Genomic DNA, 27287 nt, shown 5'->3' with positions numbered 1-27287 from the left:
AGGGAAAAAGCAATTGCTGTTTGGAGCATGGAGGAGTTGCCTTTCTGTGTCTCTTTCCTGTTGGTGTCGGTTCGGTAAATCGTCTAATAACTTCAATTCTAAGCTTTTGAAGAGTTTTTATTGTAAAAAGTATTCTTTAAGAATGAAATATGTTTGAAGCGCATGAGTGTTGAATTTAGGGAAGAACGACTGTGTTCAACTCAGTTCAGTGGGTGATATTAAAGTGGCAATTACACATGATTTGTGAAATAAAGAGCAACCTCGGCAGAGTGTGGTACCTGCAGGGTTTAACAGCACCCTCTGATCTGAGCTAATAAGAGCAGTGTCTAATATTAGAGTTTGCCTTGTCAGAAAACCCATTAGTGTGCCAGTGTGAGGACAGGGAGTGCCAGGCAGAGTGAGCAGCTGTTTGCCTTTTGGTGCCACAGGAGGAGGCAGGGAGAAGCTCTCTCTAAAAACTTCATTTGTCATGCTGCTGGTTTGCTGTTTACAGTATTAAACTGTTGATTAAGAAAAAGATGATTGAATAGGTACCTTCTTTTAGAAGCACGCAGACTTCAGCTGGAGATTAATTCCTTCATTTGCTTGTGTTCCTCAGAAGTTCTTAAAATTTTGCATAAAGTTTTTTTTCAAGATGAAAACTTCAGAGCTCTCTAGTTTTCAACCTATTTATTCTTTTCATGTCATCTTCTTTCATACACATTGAACTGACAGTCTTTTTCCATTCCTTTCTCACATATCCAAAGCATAAATACAATTACAGTTTCCATTCTGTGCCCTTTGGAGGAACAGGTACAAGCTATGCCACAGGCTTGGTGAGGAAGGGTTTTTGATTTGTACCACATTTGTTTTTAAACTTAAAGCTTTTAGGGATTTGTGTTAAAATTAGGTATATGGGGTAACCTGTTGGATGTGCAAATACAGAATATTAATCAAAGACCACAGACATTTCTTCTCTGCTTTGATTTGTAGCATGGCTCTGTGAGTATTCTGCATTTAGCTTAGCCCTGAGTTTTCAATTACAATTTCTTGTCCTTATTCCCCATCTCATTTATTCCTGACTCTCCTTCCAGTCAGCTTTGGATAACTGAGAGTTATGCTAGAATGGTTCTTCTCAGTTGTTGGAGAGACAGTGATATTTATTAACCACCTACTGAAGTGGTAAAAAAGCAAGAGGAGAAAGTGAAGAATTACACTAGTGAATACTGCAGAGAAGCATATCCTCAAATATGTACAAAACTGCTCTGGAGGAAGAGGTGATACATTTTTGCCAAGAATTGTGCTCAAAGGTGTAGACATAATTTCTAGTAGGCCTTGTGTTCTGTTCATGCTTCCAAGGCACTGCCCCAGCAGCTCTGGGCACAGACAGGATGGATGGACTGTGCTTTGCCCTCTCCTCTCTCCCTGACCTCGGTGTCCTGCTCCCTGAGCTGGGGGGGAATCCAAGTGACAGAGCCATCCTGGTCTTGTCAAGCAGCCTGAGGTGGATGGGATCAATATTTCCCTGAGTGGAGCTCTGTGGAGGTGGTCAGGGAGATACAAACCTTTGTGAGGCTTCAGGAGTTGAGACCATGAGAAGATCCACCATCAGAAGGTACATCTGTGCTTCACAGGTACATCAGCTGCTTGTACCTGGTTCCTTGTGTCACAGAAGTGCCACTAGAGGATCTTACATGGTGATCACACTGTTTTAAGAGCCTGTTCAGAATCTGGAGACTTCTGAAGTTGCAGAAATAGTATTTTCTTTGCGTGTACTCCTTTCATTATGTATATCTGGAGCTGATGTGATTTGCTCGTGTTCTGAACTGATAGCTTTCCCCCTAATTTTCTTCTTGACTTAAGTGAGTATTAATCATAAACTGTTTCATTAGTAACTAATTTGATTGAGAGAAAAAGTTGAAAAGATTTGACATCTGCTGTCAGATTTGTGCTACGTGTCCCATGGACTCGAGGCAGGTATCTGGCACAGAGATTCTTCTGCATAACCTTGCTTGTTGATTTTGTTTGTGTGTGCATGTAGAATCCTTGATGTGCACAGGGAGACAGGCAGAAACTTATCACTTGCTGCTTTTTGGGTGCTTCTTTACCCTCAAGAAGCTGAAGAGCATTAACAACCATGGGGAGCATCTCTGGGACTGCACTGACAAAAACAATGCATTTGTCCTGCTGTCTTTGAACATGGTAAAGCTCACAAATGCTGTTATTGGAGGTGAAATAATAAGGACAAGTCTAAAAAGTAATAGTTGCAAGTGAAATAGGAGCAGCTTTTTGGAATAAGTTGAGAGAGGGGGATTGTCAGGTGGTCAGAAATTCCAGCTGTGTGATTTGTTCCTGGTACCTTTTGCCTTCCCTTCATCACCAAACCAACCCTTTTTTTGTGCTTGTGGATTCAAGTGATTTTATGGTGATTGTGGAGGGTTTTTTAAACAGCCCAAGGTGGATGTTAAAGAGCCTGTTAAATAATTGAATGTGACTCCTGAGAGAGGGAAACAAAGCCAGTGGCAGGATCACAGCCCTGGTCTTCTGGAGAGGGGAGTCTGAGCTGTTCATGAACCTGCCTGGAAGAATTCCTTGGAATATGGTCCTGGAGAGAAGGGGAAACCAGGAGAGCTGGGGAGGTTGGAGAGGACAATATCCTGAGCAGCTTTCAAACCTCAGCTGTTGTGCAAATTTGAGTCTGCCTAGTGCTGATAATAGACTCCATTGAAAATGGCATCATCTCCTACAGCACTGGCTGGTAAGATAAAGGTGTATTTGAGAAAGATTGTACTAAGTCAGGAGTGTGCCAGGTTTATTGAAAGGCACTTTATTAAATAATATAATGGTATTTTCCAAATGGAAGCAGAAGAACCAAATATAGCAATAGATATGTGACTTTACTTTAAACTTTTAACTTTAGAATAAGAAAAATTGTTCTGATAGTATTCCCTGACATGTCACAATGGACTTTTTTTCCAGAGATGGGACAAATTTACAAATGAGTATTGTGGGCTTAAATGTTGCAGTGCAAAAGGGTCTGTTCCCACCTTTTTGTTTTTTTGAAGACTCGATTTCAAACTCAAAATTCTGTAATTCTGCCTGTGGTGGGTTGGTGTCCTTTGGTTTGTCTTTCTGGTAGGTGGAATGCAGCAAAGGTGAAAATTCAACTAAAGTCACTTAAAATTGTTCAGAAAGTTCTGTGTGGATGTGTTGCAGTATGGAAGTAGGATAATCATCATATTGACCAGCTTTTTCTGTGGTGTTATGTGGCAGGGAGGGATTTTTTTCCCTTTTATCTTTTGTTTGCCAGTTACTTCTGTGGTTTTACCATATTCTGTACACTTGGAGGTTGTGCCCAGAAGTAGAAAAGCTGATGGTCTGTTTCATTCTCCAAAATGTGGCAGCTTGTTACTATGAAAACAAACCAAAGGGTTTAGTTTGCAACAAAGGAGTTTTTTTATTACTGTGTTTCTGTTCTTTACTGAAATCTAGTTTTGTTGGAAATGCAAACATTGTGGTCAAATATTAAAAGGATGATGAATGTTTGTCTCGTACATTTAATCATAATTGTTTTTCAGATGTGTATAATGAATATCTTTCCTAAATAATGTTTTTCTTCTGGTGAACTGATTTTTCCACTTGTTTTTAATGAAGCACGACTTCAGTGCTTCACATTTTGTCTAATGGTGTGAGCATAACATACTTGATGTCAATGCAGTTTTGAGGAAAGATTTTGTTGACTTAATATTGCAGAGACAGTGGGGAGAGAGAAAAGAAAGCAATGTCATTTTGTCTGTGAATTAATTTTGCAGTGTCTAGTGATACTAAAGGGAAGGTGTTCACTGAGTGGCAGCTAGTGTTAAAATCAGCTTTACTAACTAGTAGGCTATTTTAAAGTAAGAATTTCAGTTCTGAAATGTTTAAACTTGAGGAAGTTTGTATGTGTGGGCTGTTACCACAAGAACTGGAGGTTCAGGTGAAGAGATAAATTCTCTTCTCTGGTGTTCTCTGCTGCTGTGGTTGAGGGGGTGTTACTGAGGAGATTACTTGCTGGGTTTTTGTCATCCCTTGGCTCAGCAGCTTTTGGGAGAACATCTTGTCCTGTTGCTGTGAGCATGCCAGGAGTGGGTGAGGAGGTACCTGTTACTCACGGAGAGGTGGGGAAGGGACCCAGGACTTTGTGTCTTCACTTTTATTCCTCATCAACCCAGTTCAGGCAGAGATGCTGCAGAATGGGAGCAGCAGTCAGACATGGGTGATGGGAGTGTGAAAGACTGGGAAAGCAGCTATGCTGGAAGAATGATGGTTGCATATTGTAAATGCAGGTGAAGCTGGTGGGAAGAAATGCTGATGTCTGACTCCAGTTCAGAAGGCTGAATGATTTCTTTATTATAACTACACTATAATACATGAATATACTATTTAAAGGAGACTAAAACTACATACCTACTTTTTCTAACTACCATATCTAACTAACCCACAACTCGTGACCTTCTCTCAAGAGAAGGTGGATTGGATTGGCCATCAGGCCCAAACAATCCTTACCAGAATCCAATCAAGCAATCACTGCAGGTGATTCTCCAAACACATTCCATGTGGGAAAAACAAAGAGCAGAAATAGAAATTGTTTTCTTTCTTCTCTCTGTGCTTCTTCATGAAAAAATCCTGAGAGAGAGAAGAATGTGCCTGCCACAGCTGGACTTGTTGACCTTAAAAAGCAGTTGAAGAAGAGATGACAATTTGAAAGCACATAAACTAATGAATGAATGGTTTATAGAAGTTGTTTGGGAGTTGTTTTTCCTGTCTTTGCAAGGCAACAACAAAGATGTTCAATGGAGCTGAAAGGTGGCAAATTAAAGCCTGATAAAAGAAAATGCATTTTCAAGCAGTGAAAAAAATTAATGGGATTAATTTCCACCAGAAAACTGGTAAAGTCAGGAGTTTCACAGTGTTCAGAAAGACTGGATATTTATATGATCAATGAAAGTATCCAGAGGAGTTGTCAATGAGAGGCTGTTTTTAAAATATTTTCATTAGATGTCATTTTTCTGGAGTTGGGAAGCCCAAGGTGAAAGTGCAACTGGAATTTTGGTAAAGTACCTGCCTGAAGTGGTCTTTGTTTCTTAAACATCCAGTTTTGTTCTTCCCCATGTCAGGGTCTCAAGAGGAGCAGGATCCCAGGCACAGAGGGGTGGGTTATGGGCTCCTCTGCCAGCCTGCCCTGGGGTTTGTATGGGATTCAAGAAGCCAGCACATGGCAACCTCTGTTCAGAAGCTGCAGTCCCGAGCACTGAGGTGGCACATTCTCCTTTCCAAATGCAGAAAACTCTTTCAGAAGTGCAGGTCACAAGGTTAAATATCAGCTTCATGGTGCTCACTTGCTGCCCCAGAGCAAGCTCTGAAGGTGACTCCTGATTAAGCTAATGAGACACATTCTGTGGGTGTTGGCTGAGCTGTGCTCTGGGTGGGAGAATAAACTGATCCTGAAAGCAGCCAAGGAGGTGTTGTGTGGTGCAATTTCCATCTTGTATAAGACAGAGGTGTTAAAATGATCTTTCATATTTTCAAAGGTTACAAGTTAAAACATGGAACCCTCATCACATAGATAATGTGGAACATATATGATGTAAAATTAATATTTTGACCTCAGGCAAGGAAAGCATAGAATTTTAGTTAAGAGTAAAGGCTTATCATTGCTTTGCTCTGGGTAAATCACTCTGTGTGATTAAATAATCTGGCCCAGTCTTATTGTTGGGAGTATGGTTTGGGTGTGAAATTACCCTTTATGGCTTTTATAATTTCAATATAATTGGGTATTATTTTGCTTTATAGGTGGTTTATGTAGTATGGAAGGTGCACCCTGAGCCAGATTCCAGTCTCAGTTCAGTCTTCTCTCCCTGGTGTCCTCTCTGAAGGAGGAACTGTGAGCTGCAAGGGCCAAGAGCTGTGTCCCCTCTGCCCTGAGAATCCTTTATAATAATGCAGATGTGCTATGGGTGACCTGGGAGATAACCTGATGTATAATTAGTGAAACACTTACTGGAATCACTGATCTTTTATACCCTGGAGGCACTAGAGGGAATGTTTTATGAATTAAGTAAAGTATGGGAAATTATTAATATCTTCTAATAAAGCAGTCAGGTGATGTACATTCTGAAGCATCACCTAAAATCCCTTTTTCTTTGCCTTCTTCAAAAAGCCACAGCTGGCATATTTCTGGAGTTGTTGACACATCATGAGGGGATCAAGGAATTACTTTTGAGTTCAATGGAATGTGCTGTGTTGGATTGGATGAACTCATGTCTGATTTGTTTGTGATTTTTTTTTTTTTTTTGTCCCCTCAAAACGTGATGTGAGAGCTTTACCCTCCTGCTTTAGTTCTGTCTTAGCCTGAGTACTCCAGGAGCAGAGTCCATGTGGTGGGGCTCTTCCTTCTCCTTCATTCCTGCAGAGATAACTGCACTGGCTTTGAGCACAGTTCAGTTTGCTTTTCTCCCAAGTTAATGATATTTAAGTGGTTAAAACTGCAGGAAACTGCCTGTTAGGAGCTTTAGAGGCCAATTTCTGGGTTACTTAGTAGACAGGAGAAAAAAGAAATCTGAGTGTAAGGAATGAACATAGGGGTGAATTTTTATACACTAGCAGCATAAAAATCTCATGTACCATCACAAAAACTTTTTTTTCTTATTTTTAGTTCTCTATTTTTTTAATAGGTGAGTAACATACTAGTTTTGTATTGCCAGTGAGGATGGATCCATTCCCTTGTCAGCTGCATGCTTTCCCTCTGGCAGTGATGGTAATATAGTGGCTAGATTGAAGAAGGTATGTTGAGGATTTTTGGGGTTTTTTGTTTTTGTTTTTTTAAAGAAATTACTGTTTTTAACATGTGAACCATGCACATGGTGTCAGATACTGGTGTCAGATGGGGAGTGACCCTATGCTGAGGCAGGTGAATAAGGCAGCTTCACATACAAGATTGCCACTGCCTGAGCCTGGGACTGTGAGAAATTATAGGAAAAAGAGGGGGTTTTTGGAATGAAGAGATGCCAAACACAGAGACAGAAAAGCAGGCTCACTCTGGAGATAGGCAGCAGTAAGTGTTCCAGTAGAGGGGAGCTAAACTAAGAAAAAAACATACAATTATTTCACAGCAGCAGGAGGCTAAGAAACATAACTAAACATGTTAAACTCACTGTGAAGCAAGAGGACCCCAGGGGTATTTTAGTCAGATAATATTTAATTTGTTGCAGTGTCAGTTGTATGATTGCTTGTCAGCTGGCATATGGATGTGCTATAAGCAAAATGGGGCTTTCAGAGACCGGGCACAATTTTCCAGAAGATAGTAAAGCAGGAGATTTATCAGAGACGGATTAAAAGAGTTACAGTGGATTTATTTGCTCTGGTCCATTGCCAGGATATGAGGCAAGCTGAGCTCTCTGCAGAGAAGTGTTGGAGGAGAGGGACCAGAGCTAGAAAGGGAGGACTATAAATCAGGAGGAAAACCTATGGAATACAAGAGCATGTAAGACATACACAGGTATTTGTAGGAGCACTTTTAAAGCTGCCAGCTGAACGTTGGCCAGAAGAGCAATTGGATTGCAGAGTTTCTCCAGAATTTAAGAATGGGTGGTTGAGAAGCTAGGAGTGTCTCTGAATGCCTTGTTCTGGCACCTAAAATGAGTGTTTGATCATTTCTCTCATGCTCTCTGCCTGATTGTGCCCTCTTCCCACCACAGTTTCCCTGAGTTGCTGCTTTCTCCAGACTTCCAGCCTCAGGAGGAAAGCTGCTTTTCACCCTGAATGATAACCTGACTTTCCTAGCAAGAAAATGGCTCTAAGAGTGTTAGAAAACAGATGAAAGCCACCCCTTGCAGAGAGATGATGGGACACACAGGGATTCCTGGTTTGCTGTGTGCCTGTGGTTATGTACATCAGCTTTTCTGACCCCTCCCCACTTGTTCCTGTTAGGCATGGATGGAGGTACTTGGACTTCAAAAGAAGGAATATTTTATTTTTCTTGGAGAAGCCTTAGTTGTAGGGCACAGCACAGCTGAAAGCCTTCTTTAGAGGTTAATTCCATCTTTAGATTCCTGCAATAGCTTTATATTGGCTTGAGGGGCAAAAACACAAGCAGAGTGTTGTGTTGACTGTAGACAGTCACATTCAAGAATTAAGGATACTTTAAAAATGTTTCCTAATGGTCTTGTCAGTGCAAGGATAGGGAGATCTGCTGGATATTTTTATTTTTATGATGTTAACGGGCTTTTTTTTGTAAATGGTGTTTTAATTGAGGTCTTGAGTAGAAAGTCAATGGTGTGTGTGTATACATATGTGTCTGCAGTCAGTTCTGATTTGCAAAGTAATGTGAAAATAGGTCAGCCACAGAAAGAAGTGTTGGGAAATGGCTGCAGCTGAGAAGGAAGCTATTTGTAGGTTTGGGAGTAGAAAATTTTGGCTTAAAGATGATTTGTACAAAAGATGAGAGTGCTAAGGGGAAGGGGAACCATTTGCCTCCTGGTCATCATAGATGGTGCTGAAGGCAAGGAGGGGTTGAGAAGTTTCTGATAATTTAACTTTTGCTGGTTTTGTTCTGGGGAAGAGTCCATTAGCTCCTGTGCTAATTAGCAGTGCTCCAAGAGGGATGTGGCTCCCATAAGAGCAAAGTCTGACCCAATGTGTCTTTAGCCCCAGCTGCCCCTGCAGTGCTGGTGCTTCCTGGGCCTTGCTGTCGCTTGGTTGTTGCTTTTTCCCTTACACTTTCCATAAGAGAACAGGATTTGAACTTAGCTTTATTCCAAGGTAAGGCTTAACGGCCCTCAGAGTGGGGCAGAACCTGTTGATTGTCAGCATCCCTGTTCCCATTCCCTGGTTAATGCTTTATTTAGGGTTAATGTTGTTGTTGTTTGTTTTTTTTTTTTAGGGTACAGTTCCTGTATCCTGGTGAACCTGGAGAGGGCTGCATGTGTTTCCCATCAGGAAGGTGCAAAGGCAGCCCTGGGAAGGGGCAGATTCCCACTGGTGCTGCAGCCTGTTCGTGGTGCCTGGTGGCTCTGCTGCCACACAGCACTCAGGGCTCTGTGCTTTGTTTCCATGAGTTTCATCACCCTGATACAAACTCATTCCTCTGAATTACAGAGATGTTGTTGAATTGTAATTCTCCTCTTTGATAAACACATCACTGCAGTTAAGATTTATCACATTTATTATTTGCCTTTATTCAGTAGACAATTTACCTGTCAAAGAAGGAAATTAGACTGTTTTCATATTATTCATATTAAGGCTCAGTTGATTGTTTCTTGTCCTTAATTCTTCTCTAGCTGCTTGCAATTTGATTGTTAATGTTTTTTTCAAGTATTTTATGAGATACCAAAATATTGAAGTGATTTATAATTGCCAGAATCTGTATCCTCTCATCCATCCTTCTCTTAAAAGGCTGGGTCTGTCCTGTTTTCAGTTGCTGTCTTAACATTTGTGAGTTCCTCAAAGGTAGTTGCTCGTGGACCAGAGATTAATGTGATTAATTTTCTCAAGTAACCTAAGAATGTATTCTGTCAGTAGGTTCTGACACGGTCTAATTTATTTAAGTATTCTTCAGTTATTTCTAACCATATTTTGATTTATATTCCTGTGCCTCTCACTAATTTTACTGATGTTAAACATCTGGTCAAGCCCCACTTGCCATCTCCCTTCTTCTGTATATTAGTTTAAAGCCAGAAAGCCCAGACCTGTTACTCAGTCATCTCTCTCTTTTATTTGTGTTTTTTTATGAGAAATAGTTAGCTAAATTATACCTGATTGCAAATAGCATCTGTTTGATGTTGAAGCTCCATATCTTTCTTCAGTCTTGAAATTTTCCCTTATTACAACTAATTTGGATTTAGGAGTCTGAAGATGAAGAGGAGGGGGAAGAAATCTTGCCACTGATTTCTGATAATGAAGCAGCCTGTTAACATTCCCCAAAAATTATCATTAATTAAACAAAAAGCTGATGTAATACTTGGGAATAGTTCTGTACCATCAAAAAAGCACCAAGTGGGAAAGGAAGTATTCTACAAAATACCATTCTGATTGCACTGTACAGAGCCTGTCTCCTCTGCCAGGCTCTAACCTGTGCACAAGTGAGAGAGCAAGCGAGCTGTGCCATCGGGTTGTGGATTAATAGTCAGAGTTCACTCGTGTGGAAATAAAGCAGATTTTACTGTGACTAGAATGTGTCATTAAAAAGCCATTATTGGAACTGACCGGCACAATTCCTGCCCTCTCATTGCTAATGACAAAACAATCTGTTCTTTAAAAAACAACAACCCTGTATTTTCTTGCAGAGAATGGTGCAGGAGGCTCACCAGAACAGAAGCAGGGTGAAGAGAGGCAGTTGAAAGATTTATTGATCAATAAACCAGACAATTACAGCTTGTTTATAAAAGGAAAAAAATAAAAAAGCCACCTCAAACCTCAGGCCTGCGAGCAACCCTGAGACTCTAATAATGATAACTCTGGCATCCAGCTTGAAACGATAAAAGTCAATAGGAAGATATAGGATTTCAATAAAATTATGACACTGGATAAACTTTACCCCAGGAACACATTTTCTGTGGGTGTGTGACTGACTCCAGCTAGATTTGTAACTTTAATTTCTTTCTTATTGATTTTTCTTTTCTTCAACTAATTAGAAAGTCTGTGGTGAATGGGGGGTGTGTGTGTGTGTTTGTAGAGGGGCTAAGGAGCAGCAGCAGAGGAAGGGCCTGAACTTATATGTGTGTATATAGGGTCAGACACCTTTTTATGGGTTTTTTGGCTATGTTTTACTCTTCAGTTGCCTCCCACAGCCAGGCAGGAGTGGCTCTGATGCTCCTCAGAGTGCAGGTGTCTGTGGGCTGCCCTTGTGATGTGCAGGGCTGCAGTGACTTGGGGGTGATGGTTTTGCAGTGATGATGATGATGGTGCTTGTGTGAATCCTTCTTAGTTCTTACCCTAAAATTAACCCAAGGGTCCTGGAGGACCCCACTTCTATTCCTGCTGTTTCTAAACCTCTCTGGGGTGTGAATGCTGCAGAAAGGGACTTTCTCTGAGCTTCAAGCTACTTGTCTGCCAGGTCAAATTTTGGTTTTACACAGAGGGAGTAGAGGAGCTGGTGGAAAGACTGGGGAGAAGCTGCATCTTAGGGGTGGCATTTTGCAGAGGTGCCATCCTGTTCTTTCCCATAGCACATTTTCAAGGGATTAGCTCTAGTTTCTGGTTAAAATTATAAAATGTGTTTTCTTCTTAGTTACTTATGCAATAGTGGGAGGAATATTTATTTGATGAATGGGCTGGTGCTGGCAGAAGGAAGGGAAACTGTTCAACCTTTGAAAAAATCACTATCCTTCCTCTTTTTCAAACTTACATCTCCTCAAACACAGCTGCAAGCTGCAGCACCAGGGTTTGCTGTAGGGCATTAATTTCCTAAGTTTGTACTGAACATCAAAATTATTATTCTGCATTTAGGGCATTTTTGGAATGAGCTACATTTCTGTTCAAGTGTTGATTTAAAACTAGTTAAGGTAAAGATCACCTGGAATTGTGCCAGGGTAGGGCCATGGTGAGTTAGCAGAGATTTACCCTGTGCTGGGTAAACTTTGGAAATTCCCAGAGGAACTGCTTTTTAGTAATTCTGATGAATACTCTCCAGATAGGAAGCAGCAAAGCAGCTGCATTAGAATAAGGTGAGAAAGGGCATCTGAAAGTGCCTGGGGAGGGTTTTGATGGGTCGTGAAGAACGAGGAAATACTGCAGCAGTTACTAAATTAGTATTACATTTTAGAGAATCTTTTTAGACAGAGGACTTCTCAACAAGAACTTCTGTTTCCTGCCAAACTAACAAGATCTTTATGAGGGAGGGAAAAGCTTTTAGTAAGTGCTCTTGATGGGGAGAAATTTAAAAAATGGAGCTGGGGACCACTTGGAAGCTGAGAATTGATTTCACTAACAGTATTAATATTTAGAAATAATTAAAGAGGATAAGTAAACTCCGTGATCAAGTGTTTAGTTGTGCCACCCTTTAGTTTAGCTTTTCAGAACTTTTTTTTTCCTTTTCCCCATACAGCTTTTGCTGTGTTTACCATGTGTGATTTTTTTTTTTTTTTTCTTGACAAGTTTACTCTTTGTTTTTAGATCGATGCTTTGAAGGGTAAGGGCTGTGGTTGATTTTAGGAGAAAGACAGCCTGTGGGGTTGGTCATGCTCCCATGCAGTTTTCCCATACTCATATGAAGGCTGGAGTTTGTCCTTCTTGTAGCTTGACAGTCCAGGGAGTTGCTGGGGTCTTGATGGGGATGACTCAAATGAGCTCGTAGTCAGCAGTTAATTGGGAGCCAAGTGTGATGGGAGCTGCCAGGGGTCCTGTTTGCTTTTGAAAAAACAACAAGGATTTTGGGACTGCCCCTGCTGCAGCAGAGAGAACATAGCAGTGGTAAGTTATCACACAGATGAAAGATGCTTAGGAGGAAATTAGGACAGCAGAGCAGCTCGGAGTGCAGAGAAGAGAGAGGGTGCTGTAATTGCAAATCTAATTGCAACAACATGCAAAGCTCAAACCAATACCTTCACTAAGTGCTGTCATTATGTTCTCTTCTGTGCTCTAGAAGGTGATTTGGCTGTAAGTGGGGAATGGAATTCATCTCCCAAGCAAAAGCAGTTTGCCTTATGGAGAATGCACTGAGCAGACTGGGTGATGTCTGTGGGTACTGGAGGGGGATGAGGAGGATGGAGAGATCCTGTCCTGCTGCCTCTCTGCTTAACAAGTTCATTGCAAGGCAGGTGTGACTGCATTTGGGTTTTCTTCTTTTTCAGTAACGTGGAAGTGTTTCCTTTCACATGTCTGTCAGATGAATAATGCTAAACTATGGCAAAACTGTTGCCCTGGAAAAATATTTCTGTTCAGTCAAATATGGGCTAGGAGCTGGTAATAGCTGCTGGTACTATTTCTGTTAAAACCTGATTTTCTTTATAATTTTATTAACTCAGTTCCTGTAGCCCCAGGCTGTCCTTCAGTCTTGGGGTCCTTTTACCTGCTGAGCAACCCAGCTATCCTGGCTGACCTTTCAGTCCATGACATGCTCTGAACACACTGTACCTCTGGCAGTGCCCCCAGTCTTGTTGTCACACCTTGAATTTGAATGTTCCTTCCCTTCCCTCGTGGACACTTGCTGTCCACATTCAGTTTTTGACCTTTAGATTTGGAAGGAGGAGATAACCTTTGTGTCCAGGCTGAGCTGGGTGTTTAGTGGGTTATTCAGGGAGTTATTTCACTCTCTGAAATGCAGCCTTTTGCATTTAGGGGTGTTTTCCTGCCCCAATAATTCCTGATTTGCCCATGTGAAACTTTTCAGTGCATCTGAGCTGGGTTTATGAAGTGCTGCACTGGCCTGGGCTGATGTGAACTGCACAGCTGTACAGCCCAGTGATCTTCTGATATTACTTTGTCTGTGATGGCAGAATTCCCAGCAAGGAGCTGGTTTGTCCAGACTGCTCCTGCATTTGTGTAGCAGGAGAGGTGTCAAACTTAGCAGTGAAAGGGGAGCAGTGCTGCTCAGCTTTCCTCAGAGTTTTGGCTCTTTGGGTTTATGCCAAGTGCTGCTTTGACCCTGTTCTGTAGCCTCATGAGCATCTAGGTTCTTCCATGCAGTCAAAAGATGAAACTCTTCATCCAGCTGCTAATCCCTGTGGGCACATTGCAGTGTGACCAGCCACCTCCTTAAACATACCTGGCTTCTTCAAATTTTCCTTTTGTTCTCATTCTTCTTCCCCACCAGTGCCTTGGAGGGAGGCATTAGGTGCTTCTGAAGCTGGGAATGCATTAGGAATATTTCAGCCAGCAGCCCACACAAAAACTTACATGTTTAGCTCTGAGCCCAAGCCTTGTAGTTGGGGAGCTGCTGTCAGGGAGGGGAGAAGGATCCTTCTGTTTGTCTTTCTCTGCAAATGCCTGGTTATAATTGCCAGTAGATAGAGGAGTGAGCCAAACACTGTCTGCCAGACATTAGCCTCTGAAAAAATGTTTATTACAAGCACCGAGTGTTGCAGCATCTAACAAGTGATAAGTCACATACCATTTTGAGGATATTTGCTCTCAGCCACTTTGTTCGATGTCAAATCTGTTTCATTTCTGTTGTGACAATTCTGTTCTTTCTTTGCTGAGGCTCTGGCAGGAAAAATGTCAAGTACAACACTAAATATTTCGCTGAGGAAACCCATTCAGCCATGTTGAATTAGAAGAGTGTCTCCAGGAAGAAGGCAGGCTCTGTTTTCAGTTGCCATCTGCTTGTTAGAGTGTCTGCATGTTGCTTTCCTGCAAAGGATGTGAGGTTTTATAGACACAAGACAGTCTAATTTTTCAGTTTTCACAGCAGCAGCATTTATTTTATTAGAACTGTGTGTTCATCTGTGCCTTGGTGCTGATATGAAGATGATGAGCGTGCATCCGTCAGAGTTGAGTTGCTGCATAAAAGAACAAAGTGGGCAAAGATGCAGAAGGCTCTCGGAGCATGCTCTGGGCTTTATTCCTAAAAGTATTTGCTGTTGTTCCTGCCAGGGTGTGTGGTCTGGGCCTTTATCCCATGTGGGAAATGGATTTGTAGAGAGTTCTCTAGGCCCACACTATGCATCTGTATGCAAACTTTGAGATAAGAAATGCTGACTTAGAAATGCCATGGAATAGGACAGATATTTTTGAGAGAGAAATGGAGCTAGAAAAAAGTTTCAAAGGATGGCCTTGCAAATAAGAGTAGATACTTTGGAGAAATAGAACTGTGAAAGATGCATTGTAGTAGGACCCACAAGGGGTAGCTCTGGATGATTGGCTTTAAGGCATCTACAGCATGGTGTGGCAAAAAGCTGATGGGCCAAGAAACACTTATAGTGTATTGTAATTAGGAAATAATTGGCTTCTGATTGTGATGGCATGAATTATAACATCTGTATTGCCTCACCCTTCTCACGAGACTGAAAATGGAATAAACGTTTTTAAAACGCCTCTCAGTTGCCCCATCCCTGGGTCAGAAAAGGGTATTGTCTGGCAATCCCTGAGTGTTTTGCTGCTGTACCTGAGATGGGTGTGTGGTCTGGGCCTTCGTCCCTGAGTGTTTTGCCGTTGTTCCCTGCAGGAGCGCGATGGGATGCGGGCGATCCTGGAGTCGTACGACAGCGAGCTGACCCCGGCGGAGCACTCGCCGCAGCTGAGCCGCCGCATGCGCGAGGCCGAGGACTTGGTGCAGAAGCTGCACGCTCACAACACCGAGCTGGAGGTAATAAAGCAGCATCCTGCTCTAACCCCAGGGGTGGAGGAGTTGAGACCTCTAAGATTGAGTTGCCTGGTGACGGGATCTGCTCTCGCACGAGCCAGATTTGCGATGTTCACGCTCCGAAATTCCAGGATCAAGAAGAGCCACGAGTTATTGCTCTGCAGCTGAGGCTGGCAGAAGCCAAGAATAATCATCTTTGGGTGTGCTGAGTGTGCTGTGCTGCACTGCATGGCTGGAGGAGCAGCCACTCCCTGTGATGAAAGGGTTGTGAAGGGTTGGCAGGTGTGGGTTCTTTTCTGTAGTGTAGTCAAAGAGATTCACTCTATCGCATGTGTAATCAAAGCTCTGCTGTACACAATGTGAGCAACTTGTGTTTACAACAGCTTTACTTAATGGTTAAGAAGTAAAGTGTGTGTCTGCTGTAAATTCTTCCTTTCTTGGCATTGGGCCTGAAAAACCCTAGAATACTGGTCACTATTTAGTGCTTTTTACTAGGTTTTCTCTAAGAAAGAAAACATTCTGTCCAAAGATAGAAGTATTTCTGAAAGGAATTCTTATATTCTCCTTAGTTCTCTTTTTGAAAATTTGGAATCTGAAATGTGACTGTGGTGAGCTAAAGTTAACCTGCATTGGCCAAATTGTTCCTCTCTTCTGTTGTGCTTAGTGGAATGGGCTTTGTGGTTATGAGTTAAAATATTTGGAATATATCTGTGATCTTAAAGCTTGGCAGTTTTATTACCTCAGGCTTTACAATAGTCATAAGAGTTTTTCTTCATGTCTAATTCCATCATCATGTAGATTTAGGTGCCATAACTCATATGGAGTAGAATAGTAGAAATTGCTTCTTGGGTTCATGCTCAAGCCACAGAGTGACACAGAGAACTGTCTCACTCTGCACAAAACTCTGTTGTTTTTGGCATCTTTAAAAATGCTCTTTCCTTGTGTTGGGAGATGGGGACTTATTTCAGGCAGTACTGGCTCCAGTGATGTTTAAATCCTGAGGACAGCACAACATGGTGTAGATCAGTGTCCTGGTATAGATCCATTTCATTGCTGTTTCTCTGAAAATGAATTCTGCAAAGTTTTGGGCAAGCTGATAGAGAAGTTAGCTGGTAACACAAGATAAAATGGAAATTTGCCTGAATTCATCTGCCTCAGAATGTTTCTCTGTTTTGTCTTTTGAACATTATTGCTTCCCAGCAGACAGAGCAAGTTTCAATGATGCTGGCTATTTTATCCTGCTTCCTTAGTTGTTCCCAACAGTGGCTCTAGGTTGTTGCAGGGTGATATTCTGAATTTTCCTTGAATGTATCAGTTGTGCTGTGTTGTCTTCAGGCAATAGCAAATTATTTTTTCTTCTTCAGATGAAAGCATGGAATAGTGTGGGAACCATTTGGTTCTACCCTTTTAATTATTTATAGGGAACAAATTCTAAGTTTATTTTCCTGGATATGGATTAAGGGGGTACATGGAAAATTTCAGAAAGGAGATGTATTCTCTGGAGTTTTGTTCTGTGTGATGTCAACCTCTAAGACTTTGCTAGAAGCAGGATTCAAAGACCTGATATTTTCCTCCCAAAGTACAATTTTACACTTCAGCTTGATTGTGTTTACCTTTCTGACTGCAGTGTTGGCTGCTGAATCCCATCTGTTTTGAGATTTTGGGGGAAAGTGTTTTGTTCCAGTAAAAATTGGAAAACTGGGAAGGGAAATTGAGGTACAGGCAGGACCCCTGGTGCTTCATCATCAGGAGCAGCAGCTGCAATCAGCTGCCAGGAGATCAAAGCTGCTGAGATGGTCGATGGCAGCTATTAATAACTCCTGACTTGATGCTCTGCACCCTCCCAGCTCTGCTGAGCCTCCCCATGAGGTTTGGAAATGTTGACACCTGCATGACTCAGCTCACAAGCAGAGGAGACTGCTGGGATGAGGCACCTTGGAGCCTCAGGTGTTTGAGATGTGGGAGCCTCTCTAGAGGGGTGAGGAGGGAAGGAAAAGGGAACTTGAGCATGTTGAAATCAGTGTGGCAAAAAGGTTGGAGCATCCTGGGAGCCTCTGGTGTGGATGGGCTGGGGAGGAACACAGGAGAACCAGGAGTGCTCACCTGGGAGCATCCAGCCAAGCAGCCAGTGCACAGCTATTCCAGACAGGTCCAGGGGAGGCCTGGGGTGGCTGCAGAGAGGGACAGCGATGGATTTGAGCTGAAAAGGCCTGGCTGACACTTTTTGGAAGGCTGGTATGGTTGAAGTGTGGAAAACAATCAAGATCACCAGTTAGCAGGGGATGTGCTGCTGTGGGTACCCACAGAGGGGTCTCTGGCACCCAGCAGACAGTGGGACACAGCCCCTGTGTGCTCCATCTCTGCTGGGGGGCTCCAGGTATCGCTGTGGTCCGGGGGCTTCTGGAGTTTAACAAAGCCCTAGAAGACTCTGAGGGAGATGCATCCTCCTCCATTACATTTTGTGGGTTCTGCCCTTCAACTTTGTTCATAAATCTTAACATTTGCACTGTGAACCATGACTTTTTATCACAGTGTTTTCCCCTTTTTTCTTTTTTAAAATTTTTGCTGCAGAGTACTTAATTGAATAAAATCTTTCTGTATTTCCTAGAAGAGAACCCCTTAATAGTTTCTTTTTTTCTTGTTTATTCTGCCTGCCTAAATCTGTTACCAGAAACACCACTTCTGTCAAAACAGAGGAGGAAAAAGGAATGTTCTTAACAGGGTTTTTTCTGTACTCTGGAAAGGGAGATTTCTCCATCCATTTCAGCAGCAGTCAGGAAGCTGTGGTGAAGATGGAGTGATAGAGATAATACAGTTAGAGAGAGGAGGAAGCTCTGAGGGACTGGGAAGATTTTGGGGCTGAGGCAACAGCTTTTAACTCATTAAAGAGATGAGGTCTCTGCTAGGCCCTTTGCTGGGAAGTTGCTAAAAAGAGCAGAGGGAATGTGAGAGGAGTGTGCAAGCTCTGGAGGGGGCTGTGTGTGAGGGTTGGTGTCTGCTGGGAGGATGGAGTTAGGGCACACAGGGGCAGGGGAGCTGCTGGGAGCACTTCACTGCCTGTACCAGACATCACCTGGATCACAGGCACCTTCCAGAAACTGGGATTCAGCAGGATGTGTTGATCCCAGATCATTTCAGAGGTGCTGCTGCAGAAGAACCACTCCTGTCAGAGCCCGATGGGGCAGAGGACTGAAAGGCTGATGGGGAACTTTTAAAATCCACTTCACTGATGCTGGATGAGAAAAGCTGGATCTGTAGTGCACGGACATTCAAATACATGCACATGCAGTTGCTTTCTCCTCCCCAGAACTGCCCCCAGCCCAACCCCCTCCTCCAGAGGGCTGATGTGGCTGGAGGGGTTCAAGGAATCATTTTACAGAGTGTTGGATGTACAGCACAGAGAGATGTAAAGAACAATGTCATGTGAAATGGTGGCTGGAAAAGCAAGCAGGCTGTGTCAGCCCATTTCATGTGGTTAATGAGGTGTCACTCACCATCTTTTTAAAAGTGTGTTTTGGAACTGGAGAGGGAATGAGTTTGTCCCTGGCCAGCCTGTTATAAATACCTTAACAGAAATGTAACTCTATTTCTATGGCAGAATGAATTTGTGTTTTGATACTGGTCATATTAATAGTTTTCTTGCCAATCCTGGTTTACTTTTACTACCTTAGCTCTCATTACTTTTAATTTCAAGCTAAATATGACAAAAGAAAAAGCTTCTGTGCATGCAGCAGCCCCTGTGAAAAAGCTTTGATGTAGAATTTAGTGTTTGAAAAGTTAAATCCAGCTGCACAAAAGGGAGATAATCATAAATACAACTGCATTAATAGTGATTTTATTACAACATTCCTGGCTTCATACGAACTTTAATGAAGAGAGATTTGCAAGGAAGACTCATGCTGACACCTTCAATGGTCTCCAGCATCTTTTACACTGAGAGATTTTCCCTGTCTGTGAGCACCATATGCACTCTAATCAGTTAATTGTGAGTCTGACAGTTTCAGCACATGAAATGCCATATGTTCTGTGGTTTTCTTCCATCACAGGCATTACTGGTGACCTCAAAACTCATTGACCAAATATTGTCACATTATCTGCCCCTGATAACTGCAGTGAATCTACTGATGGTGAAATCTGGACCTTGCTGATTTTGTGGTGTTAAGTCATCAATCTGCTCCTTTCCAAGGGGGTTTACTCAGCAGCCACCCCAGTGCTTAAAGTGCTTAAATTTTACAGTGAATGCATTAAAATGTTAATTTGAGCAGCTAACAGTTCTTCCTTGTCTTTCACCCAGCTTCCCCCATCAGCACTTTTCCACTTTTTTCCCCCCCTTTTTTTTTTCTTCCCTTTGATCCACACTTTGTGTTTATCTTGCTCCTTTGCCACATTTCCTCTCCCCCTCAAAGGAAGATTGCTCCTTTACGCAGCAGAAGGGGCTTCTGTGGTGATGGGAACTTTGCAGAGATGTTTCCTCCCATCTGTGCAAGGTACAGAGGAGTTTGTTTTAATTTTCAGGTTTCTCCTGCCTACTTTCTTTACCTCTCTGCTGCCATCCAACATTTTTTTTCTCAGTGACAACTTCTAAGACGCAGTGAGATGATTACTCTGCTCACTTTGGTTGTCCATAAGGAGCAAACTGGAATCACTAGAGCTTTCCTGCCACTCCAGAATGGCATATGTTGCACTTGCCCAGACTTCTGCTGTCACTGCAGCATCTTATCAGTGGCTCGTGGGAGAAAACAGGCTCTCTCTAGAGATGGTGCTGAGATGCTCCACGCATCAGCTCCCACTGATTGCTGAAGCAGTCACAGGGCTGAACATCATCTCCTGACAAAGCAAACACCTTGTTGAAATAGCACTTTGAACCCAAATGCTTTGGTATCTCTTGGCAGACTCGAGCCTTCCCAGGAAGCACTGAGGTCCACTGCATTTGTTTTTCTTTGCTAAAGGAGAGCAGGTCAGGCCTGTGTTCCCTGGCAGTCCTGCAGAATGGATTATCTTGGGTTCTCTGTTATTTCACATGTTTCATCTTCTGTCAGACCTGAGTGACCTTATCGAGTCAGTGAGTCATTAGTTTCCTCGCCTCCCTTTTACACCTGCCAGTGGCTGTGTTTTGGGAGAACACCTGGCAAATAATCATCATATAGATGAGGAAGTCAAGTCACCAAGAGGTTTAATGATTTTTAAAGGTGACTGTCCCTGCCCTGTGGAAAGACAGTGACTTTTAAAACTAATTGATGCTGCAGCAGATCCTGTTTCTGTGTATCTGAGACTTTTTGTTTGGTTAAACTAGATTTTAAAACTCAGTTGCTCCTTATTTTTTTGAGGAGATTCCTCATTTTTGATCTGTCCTGAAAGTCAGTAATTGATCAAGAGAAACAGTCCATGGCACTTCCTTACACTGGAGATATTCTGCAAAACCAGCATTGTTTTCACTTCAGGGAGATTGTTGCAGCTATTTTTAGTGTGTGGATGCTCTGAGAGTTTAAGAATGGCTTTAAGTCAGCAGTTTCCAGGGACCACAGCTAACTGGAAGCAACCTCCATCATTCTCAGGGAATGAGGATGTCCTGTCACCAACTTGCATAGGGTGAATCATTAACTAAGACAACTTCTCCAGCCTGTGAAAAGCTGCCTTGTGGACAAGCCCCCAGAAAAATACCCCCAGCTGCAAACACACCAGCAGCCTCAAGAACACTTCTACCTCTTGGCTGCACATTGAAGTGCAGGGGACAGAAAAGCATTTTCCAGCCCTGCAGCTCCCGTGTGCTTCAAGTGCAGTAAGGACAGGGATAGACAATTGTCATTGCTGTCACCTCTTGCTGAAAATCACACTCCTGGTGCAGATGCAGTCAGTGGCACTCTGCCCCTTGTTCTCTTGCTGGGTCACATCTTGACTCTGTCATGTAAAGATGTGCAGTCATGATAAATATAACCAATCACCTGTGTTAGCAGTGCAGGGGGCTCAGGGTGGACTCTGGCTGTCTGGGTGCTCCAAGCCTGCAGGAAGCACACCCAGCCTAGGTAAGAGTGTGCTGAAATCATCGTCCTGCTGTCCAGGTTTGATGCTCAGAGGATGTGGGAATGCTCCTGTACTCAGGCTCTAAGTACTCACTTCAGCCCTGGCAGATTAATAAGTGCCAGCAACAGAAAGATCTTCCCTTCTTCCCAACAATGCTCCATTTAAAATGCTCTTGGTATGAACAAATCCTCCTGGAGCCTCTTCTGGTGACGTTGTGAATAACCAAGCGCAAAAGAGGCTTGACCTAAGGAATTTGGATTAGCATCAGATGTCCCTGGCTGTAGGAAACATGAGAAACAGATGAACTGTGTCTAAATTCCTACAGAAGATTTAAAATTGGGTTCTTTCTTGCTGGTGTATTGGAAAGAGCCGATAACTGAGGTGCAGTTATGAGTCACATTTACCACAATAGAACAGGGGAGAGCATTTTATGTGATGCTGAGAGCTTTAAAATGCTTTACACTGGAGAGCCTGCATGCCTGTGCTGAGAGATACAGGCTCTGCAATTAGATGTCTTCAGGTGGAGGAGGAAGCAGCAATACATTTGAAGTGGGAGCAGTGGCCCCATCCACAGCAAAGGCATTGCATGAAAGAGCTGCTTCTGTGCAGTGTGGTGCAAATCCCCTCCTGCTGCGAGGTGCAGCTGGGCAGCAGGGGCTGAACTGGGGCACAGGCAGAGCAGTAGTGATGGCATGTCTCTTCCCTCTGAGGCAGAAGACAGAAAAAGGCAAATTAAGAGTCTTTGGGGAATGGATTAGGAATGGATAGCTTCCAGCTTTTCAGAGGGAAGGCTTTGAAAGAGTAGAAGCATGTTCTTACGTTGGTTTCCATCACTTGCTGCTGCAGGCAGTGTGGAGGGATGAATGGGAGGCAGTAGAGAGGTTGCTGGGCAAATTCTTCTAGAACTTGCACCGTTTTCCAGTGTTGCTTTCCACAATTGCAGAATTTTTTGGTGTTCTGCAACGTTAGAGGAACCTTCAACATTAGGACTACTGCTTTCTGTGTTTAATTTAGAGATTTAACCTCTATGAATCTCTTCCAAGCTGGAAAGTGTGGCGATTTGAGATAGCACTGGTCTGATCCACGTACACTGTGTAGCTGCAGCCCATGCCACTGCTGTGCCACACATCTGCTTTGCCTTGGGCAGGAATGGTTAAAGTTTCCTTTAACAACTTCCACGGGATGTGGACCCTTCCTGGAATGATCTCATGGGATCTCCTGGCAGGCAGGGGCACATCTTCCAAAGCACTTCCAGCCCAGAGTTTCCTGAAGTGGGTGGCATGTGTTTGTGTGGCTCGACCACCAGATAAATATTTTTGTGCCTGAGTCTTTAGGAATGGAAGAATTTGGGAAAATGGGAGAATTGGCCAGGACTGACCAGTTTCTCCCAAACTAGCAGCTGGGCTTGTCTAGGTTATGTTTCCCAGAGGGGCTCTCAGGCTGGTGCTTTTCATCTCTTGAACTCTCCTGGTGAATCAATAGGCTCAGACCAATAATGTCTCCTGTTTGTTAGGCACCTTCTCACATCAATTAAAGCTTTAAGAGTCCATGGAAGCCAAACAATTTTGGGGAGAAAGGAAATAAATATCTCCTGGAAAAAAAATAAAAGCTAGGATTACACATCAGGATAATGTTTTACACAGAAATTTTGCCTGTTCCCTAGCTTTGAGCTGTATGAATGAGATTAAACAGCTCTTTTCTGGGTGTCTTGAGATGTTCTGAACTTGTTGAGATTTGTTGATTTTTATAATCATTGGACTTGAATTCTGTGATTTGTAGAGCTTAATTTCAGAATAATTGCATAATCACTGCATAATTTAAGATTTAAAGTATGTAGTTGTAAATGTTTTCGTGTCATCTTTTAATTCATGATGATGGTGACCTGTAAGAGTGAATTATAATTTTAGTTATTATTTTCTGTTTAAAAAAAGGAAAGAAAAAATCTGTTTAAAAGATCCTGTAAAGATTCCAAGGGTTTCCTCAGGGCCTCCATGTAGGCTCAGCACAGTTTTGCCCACTGCATTTCTGTGGGGTTCAACTACAGAATTTTGTTGAAATCCTGTTACCAAATAGTTTTAACATATGAACAGAAAAAATGCTTGAGGAAACAATATTAACACAAGCTTGTTCCCATGATCTTGTGTATCCCAACACTCCTGCTCTTTGCAGTTTGCAAGGATTATAAGATCCACTTTAATACACTTAATACTTTGGTTATTGTGGCAATTAGAACAACAGTAGATGCTGTCTTGGTTTTCTTTTTGAAGCCCATTGATTCTTTATTTTGGCCTTAATTACAAGTAGTAGAGGAGGTGTTTCTTCAGGGAACTAATTAGGCTAAAAAGCCTGGTTCAGCTTGTGCCTGAGCAGTTCATCGAATGGGGCCTAAATGCAAGTGCCAATTGCAGTTGTTTTGTTTCAGAACATCCATAATTGGTCACCCTTAGTACTTCTCCATGTTAGGAGTTGTGTTTGCACACAGGAGTTGTGTTTGGACTGTTTCACCCAGCCTTTCACCATGGCCTGGGCTGTCCAGAGGCTGCAGCACCTCCATTTCCCCAGCCTGGTTTGTGTTAAGGTCGTGAATTTGAGCGTGGCACCATTGCCAGTCAAAACTTGAACAGAATTCAAAGGAAGGTGCCTGGGTTTATCTCTTTATTTTTCCCTTTTTCTTTTTCACTTCAGTGTGACCAGCCTACTAATATTTGGATAAGGCTAGGAGAAGAGTAAGTGAAAAACCCAGCTGATAGCAGTTGTCACCATGCTGTGAATGAAAACTAAGCTGTTGATATAGATCTCCTCTGTCCAGGGGTGGTCCAGGTAAATTGTAAGGAACAATTCTGCTTTCTCAGAGGCTTTGCAATTTATCTATTTGCTTTAATCAGTGTTAATGTCAAATGTGCTTTGATGGTGCTAAAAGCTTTTCAGCAAAACAAACTCCAAGTCAAGAGTTGTGGAGAAAGCCATGATCTCCCTGTAATGCAAGTTGTAACATTTGTCTTTTGAATTTTATTTATGCTATTTAATAAAACAGGCAGTGCTGTAGAGCACACGTGCCATGAATCCAGCTGTGGTGACAGTATCATGGCTATGAAATGCATGGCACATCGATTTGACATATTGATGTGATTTATGTTTTCAATTTGTTTAAACGGCTCTAATGGCTGCAGTTTTGACAGATGTACGCTCAGATTTCTAGTTCTGTTCAAGCCCACATTAAGAACTCCACTGATTCCTGGCTTAAGACATTGATTTTTATCTGTTCTGTGTTCCTTTGCCTGCATTCCACACGTCAGACTCCCAAATGGGAGTTTTTGTGGCATCAACTTTGCTTCTTTTCAGAAAATTGAGACAGTTCATTTTCATTGGAAAGCTGATTCTTGGAAGAGTTGCTAAACCTAAATATTTTTTTATTTTTAAAGGAAATCAGCAAGAAGCTTGAAATATTATATGATATGGTATTAATGGTGTATAAAAGTCCAATGAGATTCAGAAACCATGAATATGAACAGTTATTACTTTGTAGAGCTTATTTTAAGTAGAATATCATGTGTAATGGGAGAGGGTTTGAAGCTTCTTTGTATAAAAGTTACCACTGTACATTATTTATATACAAAGAAATTATGAGCGTCTGAATCTGTATTAATTATTGAAATATTTCTTGAAAGCCCACAAACTCTGAATTTTTCATAAAATCTAGGCTGTGCAGTGCAGTTGGGATCTGACCTGATGGTAGAGACCCTAAACCCGTGATGTTTGTGGCAGATATTGCTAAGCCAGCTGTTACCATCCCTACCTTTGGCAACTCTATTCTGAGTACTCTCAATTTCATTAATTGAATTTGGGGGCAAAGTTCTTCACTTTCTGGTTTATTCCCTTTTACAAGAGGTCATTTAATGAGTGAAAACGCAGCCTTAGGATAGGTCAGCCCCCTGGTATCTCAAATACTCAGATAAAATATGTGCTCCTTTGACCTCCATGGGTCTAGTTCCACCTTAGCAAAACCAGGTGTTAGTTTCTGAAGTGTTCTGTGACCTTTTGCATGAGGGAAGGTGACAGGGACAGCAGGAGTGATGTCTGCAGTGACAACCCCTGTTCCTCTGGGTAGGAACACACCAGCAGTGACTAATGCTCTCTAGTTATTTGCCTTGCACACGTGTGGGTGTGAAGGGGCAGGAGCTGCCCACTTGCAGAGTGCTGAAATGAGACACCCCTTCTTCAGAGAGCCTGGGCTGGAGCCCCCAATGCTGCTCCTGCTTGGAGGGGAGGGATGCTGCCCTTCCTGCTCCAAGGGGATTGCTCTGTGCTGTGTGCCTAAAGATCATCTGAGTGTACTTAATTGTCTCTCAGCTGCAGCATGGCAGCCTGCAGAGCTGCTGAAAAGAGAGGAGTTGTTGGCATTATGGATGGTATTTATTTAAAGCTGCTCATTGTGCGTGGCAGAGGCTGCCTGGGGGTGGGGGGGGGGGGCTGTGATGAATGCAAAACTACCTATGCAGATGGATTTAATTCCTGGGAATGTGTACAGCTGTATAAAATACACGGTGGGTCTCAAATTCTTTCCACATACGTGGTACCAAACACATCCAAGCTTGTTTGAAAGTGTCAGTTAATTATTTTCATGTATTATTACTCCCAAAAGGCACAATGTAAATTCACATGTACACATCTATAAGTGTTCCTAGGAAAAGCATGTCTAAAGAGCTCTAGATGAGTGATTTTACGCTCTCAAAACAATAATGTCCCAGGCTAATTCTGCAGGCTTTTTATTGCTTTGCTGTTTAGGTCCATTTTTGAAGACAGTAGGTGAGACCATCACAGCTGTAGAGAGAAATGACATTTATCTTCCCAGTGCAGCATGACCTTCTTGTTTGTAAGAGGAGGCATTTCCTTTCAGGATAATGAGCACCTTTTTATTTAGGCCAGGCAGGATCCACAGTCCTTGTACAATTCCTACAGCCCATTGACACTGTCCACGTTGCTGCAATTATTGTGGATATTATTTTCTGTTACTTTCCACTTGCTCTTTGGATTATGCTTTTTTCTGGCCAGCAAAGAGGGCTGAGAAAAGGAAAGGTCACACTCAAGTCTTCATGAATATCTGGAGGCTGCTGCATACAAATACAACCACTCCTACAGCAAATGTGCAGTTATTATACCCTTCCTCTGTGGCCTCTTCCACCAAGAGTGAGTCGCTATTTTGGCATCTATCAGCCTGGCATTGCCCTGGGGTCAGGCACTTTTAGGCACAGGTAAATCTGTGGAACTGTTTATCGGCTAGGTTGAGAAAAAAGAAAATTGAAGCATGAAAAGCAGCTGAGAAAAACTAGTGTTGACAATTCTTATTCGTAAGCATTTTTGTGAAAGAGCTCTCTGTCATGCTCCATGGTGCTTTTCCACCAGGAGCCTCTGGAGCAGAGCTCCCAGCCCTGAGCATCCCACTGTGCCACAGAGGAGTGGTTCAACACAGCCTGCACCTGTGTGGCAGGAGCTAATAACTGAGATTATCTTGGCAAATGTCCTGACTTCTTCCCTTCCCCTGCCAAGTGGAGATCTCTCATGTTTCTATAGCACAGTTTTGCTCCACGGTCATTGAGGAGTGAGGAAACTCAAAGGTTTCTAATGGGACCATCAGGCACTTTCACCTTTTGCCTTGTCAGGCTGCATTTGTTGGAGCAAGAAGCAATTGTGAGTTGCTGGATTGCTTTCCTGAAATGAGTTGCTGTTTGGTTCACTCAGAGAAGATAAACACCCACATCTCAGAAATATCATCCTGTCTCAGCAGAAGGGCCAAGGGAAACAAATGGACCACGTGTAAAATAAAATTGCAGTGCTCCCTCTGGAGTTAATTCTTTCAGCCCAAAACTGAGCAGCACTGATGGGGCAACATATGGAAATACTCCCTTCTGTTCCTGCTGCTCAGTTCTGGGATAAGCAAAGGGCTTCAGCCCTGGCTTGATTAACCCTCCTCTTTGCCCTCTTCTGCAGGATCATAGAATGAGAATTAAAC

At 42.6% G+C, this 27287-nt stretch overlaps 1 protein-coding gene across 3 annotated transcripts in view; it reads left to right on the top strand.

Annotated features, from left to right (window-relative positions):
• The window catches only part of MAD1L1 (mitotic arrest deficient 1 like 1), a 352719-nt gene that overhangs the window by 127616 nt on the left and 197816 nt on the right, over positions 1-27287 (top strand). For all 3 annotated transcript variants that reach the window (XM_053992178.1, XM_053992176.1, XM_053992177.1), the window contains one exon: positions 15119-15259. In XM_053992178.1, the coding sequence (XP_053848153.1) occupies positions 15119-15259 (141 nt within the window). The remainder of the gene's footprint in view (positions 1-15118; positions 15260-27287) is intronic.

The sequence above is a fragment of the Vidua macroura genome, chromosome 16, assembly GCF_024509145.1.
Source record: "Vidua macroura isolate BioBank_ID:100142 chromosome 16, ASM2450914v1, whole genome shotgun sequence".
NCBI classification, from domain to species: Eukaryota; Metazoa; Chordata; class Aves; order Passeriformes; family Viduidae; genus Vidua; species Vidua macroura.
Note: the sequence above shows the minus strand (reverse complement) of the source record. Positions and strands in the feature narration are given on the sequence as shown.